The following is an 8,090-nucleotide window of genomic DNA, read 5'->3' as shown; positions in this document are numbered from 1 at the left end:
TGAGGAGAGTCAAATAATGAATGTGAAAGCAGCTTTTTAGAACAGTAAATGCCACCACATGTTAAGTAATATTATTCCAAACAGCACTCGGGCCTCTAAAATGACACTTGTCAATTTCTGTCTAGAAATCTAATTAGTTGCTTGTTCCTCCATGGGGGACACCGTCCTCACACGAGTCACTGCGGGTGGACTGCGCTTCTCACTTTTTTGTTCCCGTCCGGTCCCTGTCAGACTGCCTTTGATACAGTGACCGCTTGAGGAGTCCTCCTCCAACTGGATCACTTAGAGTCAACTACTACTATCCTGGACAAACTTCCTTTTTTTCTACCACTGTTGTACTGATGAGAAAAGGACAAGTGACTGAACTTTTTTTTTTTTTTTTTTTGGTGACTGAACTTTCTTTTTTCTAACCAGAGAGAATAAGAGGTACAATGGGTGGTCACCAAAGACTTGACATGTTGTGGTTCCCTTTTAACGAGTTCATTTTTATGTAAAGGTGAGGATTACAGATTCAGATGTCAGAACTGTCACACGCAGGAAACAGTCGAAGAAGCAAGTTTTATTAAGTCGGTTTAATGCCACTAAGGGTGAAATAAGAGAAAAAGGGAATAGACCTAGGAGTTATTGAAGTCCACACTGGTGTGCTTGTGGTCCCTCCTAGGATGTCCTGGAGCCCTATAGACTCTTATTCACCACCCACAGACACATACATAAAAATATACCCTCTATAAATAGCCACCTGCCTTTTCAGTGAAATTAAAGATGAGAGACTTAGAAGAGAATTTCCCAGTATAATTACAGGGCTCAAACCTACAGCTGCTCTACTCCTGGTGTTCTACCCAGAGAATTTCAATTATCACAACTTTTTTTTTTTTTGTCTTAATCAAGCACGCTTAAAAATTTCTTTAATGGCAAAATGTCATCAACAGACTTATTTATTGCCATGATTTCTCACATACTTACCCCAAAAGGTTAGGTGTTGAGTCGGGTTATTGTGTACATAATTCTGTTTTATCAACTAAAGAAAATTTTCACAAGTGTTTCTGCTCCTTATCTAGGGATTAACACCCAACTACTGCCAATGTGTTTCTTAAACTCTACACATGCCCTTTCATAAACAATCTCCCTCATGTTTTCTGCTAAGATGTGCCTCTTTAAAAATCTCAGCTTCTAGGGGCACCTGGGTGGCCCAGTGGGTTAAAGCTTCTGCCTTCAGCTCGGGTCATGATCCCAAGGGTCCTGGGATCGAGCCCCGCATCGAGCTCTCTGCTCAGCAGGGAGCCTGCTTCCTCCTCTCTCTCTGCCTGCCTCTCTGCCTTCTTGTGATCTCTGTCAAATAAATAAATAAAATAGTAAAAAAAAAAACAAAAAACTAAGCTTCTAAAATTCTTAAGTAAGAATCAGCTGTGTAAGGATGTACCCCAATGTGAAAGGAATTAAATGGAACCTTTATCTTTGCTTACAAAAAAGCAGGTAGTAATTTATTCATACACAGTCTTTGTTCCCTCACTAAAGACCAAGCTCTTCCGTGAGGCAGGGGACACATTTATAGGAACAGCCACGCAGCTCTCCCCACACAAGGGTCTAAGTGCCTTTAGCAGTTAATTTGTGAGCAAAAAACCCCATTGGGAGCCTTCCACCTACTCTAAAAGCAAACATCCTTAACAGGCGGTATTAGTGTGGTGTTAAAAGAGGCATGCTTTCACCGACAAGGTGTCATTTTATGAGCCCAAACTGGATAAACCTAGGGAGACCTTAAGTCGCTATGTTTTTCCTTCCTTGATGCCAGAATCTTCACAGGTTGAGATGAGCTCACACCCATTGTGATGTTCAAAACCCAGGAGGTTCGGAGGGTTGGTGCCGGTCTTCCTCCCGCGTGTTTGCAAAGCACAGCAGCCCTGCGAGCAGGCCTGTTAATTAAAACAAAACCAGAACGGTTTCTGTGCAGCTTTCGAAGTGCAGGAGCTTAGAGCCGGAGCCGGGAAGGACAGCAGCGTCCAGTCCGCTGCTGGGTCTTGACTGCCGCCCCAGAATGGAGCAACTGTTAGGAAATGCCAGGAAATAGGCACCTGGATTAAAGGAGAGAGGAGTTGGGGGTAAAAAAAAAAAACCGAGTGAGGCTTGGAATTGGAAGTATTTAGAAGGCCTTTATCATTTCCCTGAGGGACTGTTTAATATCAAAGTGGCTGGCTAGGAAGGCTTCTCAGTCTAATCTGATTCCAAAGTTAGCCTCTCCGAAAAGAGAGAAAGAATAGCTTCAGTGGCTCGAGGCCACCGTGGGGTCAGGCTGGAGTCTATTCCTGCCGGAGCTGCTGAGTCACTGCCACCTCGGGGAATCACTTGACCTCTGGCTCGGTTAACCTAGAAGGTAGAGTGAAGGCTACAGCAGAGAAGGTTCCAAACGGAAGGCCCTTGGTGTTCCTTAGAACCCTCCACTGACTTCCCAGCCCCGTGAGGCCAAAGGATTAAAGAATGAACAAATTAGGTAAGGTGCATTAGAACACAAAAACATCAATTAAAAAAAGAAACACACACAGACAAAACAAACTCACTTAAGTCTTCGCAAGGAAACCACCACCAGAAAAGCAGACCAAAAATATCTCCGGGTTCTCTTTCAAATATGGGCTGTATCTCTGAAGGGGAGATAATAACACGGATCAGATAGCATCTCTCTTAAAGAGATGCCTATTCTAGCCCCTTCCAAAAGTTACCCAAAGCAGGGTATGGAAAGGCTTGGGCGTTTGGGAAAGGTAGTGTGGTGGGAGGCAGGAAGCAGCAACACCAGAAAAAAGAAATTAAAGAACGGATAAGGCATTCAATAAACAGTATTTTAAAAGGCAAGGAGAAGACCTCAGTACTACAGAACATCTACATAAGGGACAGATCCAATGGTGCTCCTCCATACCTTCTTTTCACAACACGAAGTTCTTTGGCATAAAGATCCATAGGAATTGTCAACTGAGTAAACATTCGCTTTGTATTAAAAAAATTTATTTTGTGATCTGTACATGTGATAAAGTGAGGCTTCCTTGTAGACTTTGAAAGGCGAAATCAAAACAAAAACCCAAAAGTAAAAATGTATAAATACAATATATATTTTCTTACAAAAATGGGAGATTTACAAAATATACATACTGCACTTGTCTCTATTTTACAAATTTCACATGCAAGAGATACAACACAAAAGATGCCAAAAACTGTGTAGTGGGAGTTTTAAAATCTGACAGATGCGACCCTTTTGGAGGTTTAAGAAACAAAAGGTTGATGTTAACTTTAATGTAAAAAGCAGCTCCACTCAACTGAACATTACATATATAAAATAACTTGACTCCAGACAGTACCCTCTAGGATTTAAAAACTGTTTAAAACAGCATTTAAAAATTGTTTTGAGAAACAGGATAGCGTTGCAAGATTGGAGGGTGATGTCAAAGGTGGAGGAAAGGTTCGCTCCCATGATTCTCTGCTCAGCTTTAGAGCATTATGCAAAGGAATCAGTTCCGTTATAGAAAAGAAAGTACATGATTTAAGATTAATAAATTTAAGTCATGCAGCACATTTCAAAGAACTCCAGAATTACTTTGAAGTTTACCTTCTTTTAATGACTTTCCTTAAAAAATGGGACCCACGTTTTGAACTGTCCGCTTCATTCACTGTCATTTCTGTAGGTCACCTCCCCACCCAGCCACACAAAGACAGGGTCAGCATACACATGAGGTCTTACAAACAGATTTATGGAACTAAGAAAACAGGACAAAATGGTTCTTTACTTTTTAAAAAATTTACCTTCTTTATGATGGAGGCTGAGGGCATTATGCTTTTCCTTTTATCTTGAAGGATTCAAATGGGAAGAAAATAGAAAACCTAAATGCAGGTTCATAAAAAATAATAAAGGAAGAAATTCCTCTGAACATTTGAACAGAGCCTGTAGATAGGATCGTGTGTTCTAATTAAAATTTATTTTAAACAAATACAACAAAAGCCCCTTGCGTTTCCTTTAGCCAAGTCAGAATCTCTGACTGCTTGTGGGTATGGAAGCGTGCTGCCCTTCACTTTCCCTTAAAAAGGAATGTTTATCTCAGCCAAATTAACATCCAAAGGGAAAGCTCTGATTTGTGCTACTTTGCCTATAAAAGTTGCTGTCTTCACAGTTAGGCCTTTCCACAGGAGAGACACTTGGTTTCCTCTTTTGTCTCTTACAACAAAGACCAGGGGGAAAATGCACTCCTGTTTTGAAAAGCAACAAGTCATCACCTCTTTTCAGAGTATGAAACCAAATAAAACCTTCTTCCTTCTGCCTTCCCGAGAAAATAGAAAAAAGTAGCAGAAATACCTACTACCCATCTCCTTTGCTTCCTCTCGAAATTATCTTCATTTCTTTTGCATCGTTACATTAAGATTCTAGGAGGCAGGCCTCCCAAGACTTCCAAATGCTTATTTTACAAGACTTGAAAGGACCAGGAGAGGAAAAACAGGCGGGAGGGGCCAGAGGAGGAGAGACAGTAATGTCTGACCCTGGAAATTAACCCATCTGGGCTCCAGTTTGGCCCCAGTGAAAAGAGATTATGGTTTGACCACCGCTTGACAAGGACACCGCAGGGAGTCCTCCCTTTTCCCAACAAAGCCGCCGCCGCAGACAAAGCTGTACCTTTCACCCGGGCCTCACAGGAGTGAGGACAGGCCACTTGTCTTGCAGCAGGGGCATCGCTCAAAGTCCCAGTCTGGCCCTGGAGCCGGGAAGAACTCAGAGCCATCTCTGCTGGGCTCAATCGCGATAGGCCCAGGTCGGCCCGTACCGTACACGATTAACATCATCGTTACCGTCATCACCATCATTAACATCCTGCAAGTCTTTACCATTAAGTCTTTTCATCCGAATCGTCTTTCCACCCGGGCCTCCTTTTCCAAACCCACCCCTGGCCCCAAATCTACAAATATCATCTCCCTTCCAGGTCACTTCTCATTGGAGGGGGGCGGAGGTTCCTGGACACCCCCCCCCCGGCAGTTCTCTCCTTCCCGCGCCTCTCCCCCTGCTAGGGGATGGGGGAAGGGAGGTTGGGGGAGGGGCCGGGGCTCATACCGCAGTCTCCCCCTTGCTGCTGTGGCTGAGTCTGTGGTAGAAGCGGCGCCACGACTGCAGAGTCTTGCCGGACCAGATCCAGAAGCCGGTGGTGATGCCCACGATCATGGTCATCAGGTACTTGATCATGAAGACAGTGAAGTCGGGGCTCATGGGCGGGAAGTGGCCAGGCGGGCAGGGCACCGCGTAGCTCTTGCACGTCTGCATGAGCCAGGTGCGCTCCCAGTGCTCGCGGAAGGCCTGCTCATAGAAGTAGCAGGCCAGGACGATGGTGGCCGGCACGGTGTAGAGCACGCTGAAGACGCCGATGCGCACCATGAGCTTCTCCAGCTTCTCGGTCTTGGTGCCGTCGTGCTTCATGATGGTGCGGATGCGGAAGAGCGACACGAAGCCGGCCAGCAGGAAGGACGTGCCAATGAAGAGGTAGACGAACAGAGGTGCCAGCACGAAGCCCCGCAGCGCATCCACGCTGGACAGGCCCACGTAGCACACCCCACTGAGCAAGTCCCCATCCACCTGGCCCATGGCCAGGATGGTGATGGTCTTGACAGCGGGCACGGCCCACGCGGCCAGGTGGAAGTACTGCGAGTTGGCTTCGATGGCCTCATGGCCCCACTTCATGCCGGCTGCCAGGAACCAAGTGAGCGACAGGATGACCCACCAGATGGAACTGGCCATGCCGAAGAAGTACAGCACCATGAAGAGGATGGTGCAACCCTCCTTTTTGGTGCCCTGCGCCACCGTGCGGTAGCCATCGTCTGAGAAGCGCTCCACGCACACCGCGCGGTCCTCCAGCAGGAAGCCGGCCACGTGCGCCACGGCCACCATGAAGTAGCAGCCCGACAGAAAGATGATGGGCCGCTCCGGATAGCTGAAGCGCCGCATGTCCACTAAATAGGTGAGCACGGTGAAGAGCGTCGAGGCGCAGCACAGCACTGACCACACGCCCACCCAGAGACGGGCAAAGCGCCTCTCCTCCTCCTTAAAGTACATAAGGCCGTTGGCACGGCCTGGCTCGCACGGGGCGCCGCAGTCGCGCTCGCCCAAGAAGCGGTAGCCCAGGTAGGGGGGCACCTTGAGCTGGCGGGGACACGAGAACGGGAAGGCAGAGCGGCCCCTGCCGTCAGCTGCCCCCGGGGACAGCGCGGTGTAGGGCAGGTCCGGCAGATAGGGCGCGGTGGGGTAGGCTGTGGGGCCGCCGCCCGGGCCCGCGTTGCCGTCGGACGTGTTCTGGCCCACGCAGATCTCGCCGGCGCCATGCACCGGGAAGTTCTCGCAGCGCAGCCGCTCGGGCCACTGGAAGCCGAACTTGTTCATGAGCGCTTCACAGCCCTGGCGGGCACGCTCGCACAGAGAGCGGCACGGCGGGATGGCCTGATCCAGCACCGTGCACACGGGTGCGTACATGGAGCACAGGAAGAAGCGCAGTTCGGGAGAACACTGCACCTTCACCAGCGGGTAGAACTGGTGCACCTCGAGGCCCGCGTCCTCTTGATTCGTGTGGCCTAGCAGGTTGGGCAGGATGGTCTGGTTGTAGGCAATGTCCGTGCACAGCGGGATGGAGATGGGTTGGCAGAAGCCGTGGTCCGGCACTGAGATGCCCTTCTCGCCGTGGTAAGGCTGCGCCCCGGCGCCGGCGGGCAGCGCGCCCAACAGCGCAAGCACCAGGGTGCACAGGCCCAGGGGCGAGCGCGACGCGGCCGCGCCGGGGCCCCGCATCGCCGGCCGCGGGTGCAGCGGCGCTCTCAGCCCGCGGAGCGCGAAGAGGCAGCCGAGAGAGGCTCGGATCCGAGGAGGCGCAGCCGCGCCCCGCGCATGAGAGTCCTCCCCGCGCCGAGGCCGGGCCGTGGGCGGCGCGGAGCCGAGGGCGCCGCAGCTGGGGTGCCCGCGCCGCGGGGGCGCCGCAGCCGTCTCCGCCCAGCCCTCGAGCAGCCGCCGCTGGGGGCCCAAACCCGCCTGCCTGGGCCGGGGGCGCCGAGTGGGGCCGCTTTATTCTCCCGCTGCGACGTAACGGTGCGGCTTTTTCTGCGGCGAGGAGCAGCAAGCGCCTCCGGTTACCCTTCAAAGTTTGCCCAAAGTCTGTCGACCCACGGCGCGCAGGAACGCACGCGCCCCCACACCGAGTCCGGCCCCCGGCAGGCTAGAGCCCGGCGCCGCCGCCTGCGAGCCGAGGCCGCCGCCTCGGCCGTGCTGCTCCGCCTCCTCGCCTCGAGGCTCTGCTCGCTGCCGCCGCCGCCGCCGCCGCCTCCTCCTCCTCCTTCGCCTCCTTTTCTGCTCCCCGGCTCCTTCCTCAGCCCCAAAAGCTCGGCCCCAAGTTTCTGCCAAACGGGTGATTCTCGCTCGGAGTCCGATCGGCGCCTTGGAGCCAGCAGCCCAGCGAGTTCTTTTCGGAAATCCAGTTACACTGCGTCCGAAGCTGCGAGGGCCCGGTGCCCGCGGCCTGGGCCTGGCTTCTCCAGCCTCGCGAAGCCCCGGCCCGTGAGCCCCGGCGCCCGCCGCCCGCCGCCGCCCGCCGGGAGGGAGCGCAGAGTAACGCCTCGGAGTCGCGCAACTCGCCAGAAGAAGCGTCGGGCTCGCAGGGTTCCGGGCCGCCCCGCCCCCTCCCCTCCCCCCATTCACAAACCGCTCCGGGGGCGGACCCTCGAGCTCCGGGACGGCCCAATGGTAGCCTTTGTTTTCTGTGTGGCGGCCTCCGGATTGGGTGGAAGTCGGAAGGGCCGGGCGAAGGACCCGGAGGGGCGGAGTCTGCAGCGCTCTGGGCGGATTCCTGAGGGGAGGGGCAGGGGGCTGGGACGGAAAAGTTAAGAAAAACTTTTACGGTGAATTCGCTCGAGGGGTGGGGGTGGGGGGTGAACGCACCAGAAAGGGAATTTGCTTTAAAGGTTTGCGCCTCTTCCGGGTACACTAAAACACACATCTCGAGCGGCAGGGCGCAGCCAGAGGGGATTTTGCTGGAAGAACAGCGCAGCGCCGGAGCGGAGAGACGTGACCCGGAGTCACGTTAGCCCTGCCT

The 8,090-nt window shown here is 52.2% G+C and overlaps 1 protein-coding gene across 1 annotated transcript; it reads right to left on the bottom strand.

Annotated features, from left to right (window-relative positions):
* Positions 1-2,974: 2,974 nt before the first annotated feature.
* On the bottom strand, positions 2,975-7,559 carry FZD7 (frizzled class receptor 7). Its single transcript, XM_044241324.1, has one exon. It carries the CDS (start codon positions 6,794-6,796, stop codon positions 5,072-5,074), a length of 1,725 nt encoding a protein of 574 aa, XP_044097259.1. The 5' UTR covers positions 6,797-7,559; the 3' UTR covers positions 2,975-5,071.
* Between the last annotated feature and the right edge of the window lie 531 nt (positions 7,560-8,090).

The sequence above is a fragment of the Neovison vison genome, chromosome 3 (genome assembly GCF_020171115.1).
Source record: "Neovison vison isolate M4711 chromosome 3, ASM_NN_V1, whole genome shotgun sequence".
Lineage (NCBI taxonomy): Eukaryota > Metazoa > Chordata > Mammalia > Carnivora > Mustelidae > Neogale > Neogale vison.
This window is presented reverse-complemented; position numbering and strand designations above follow the sequence as displayed.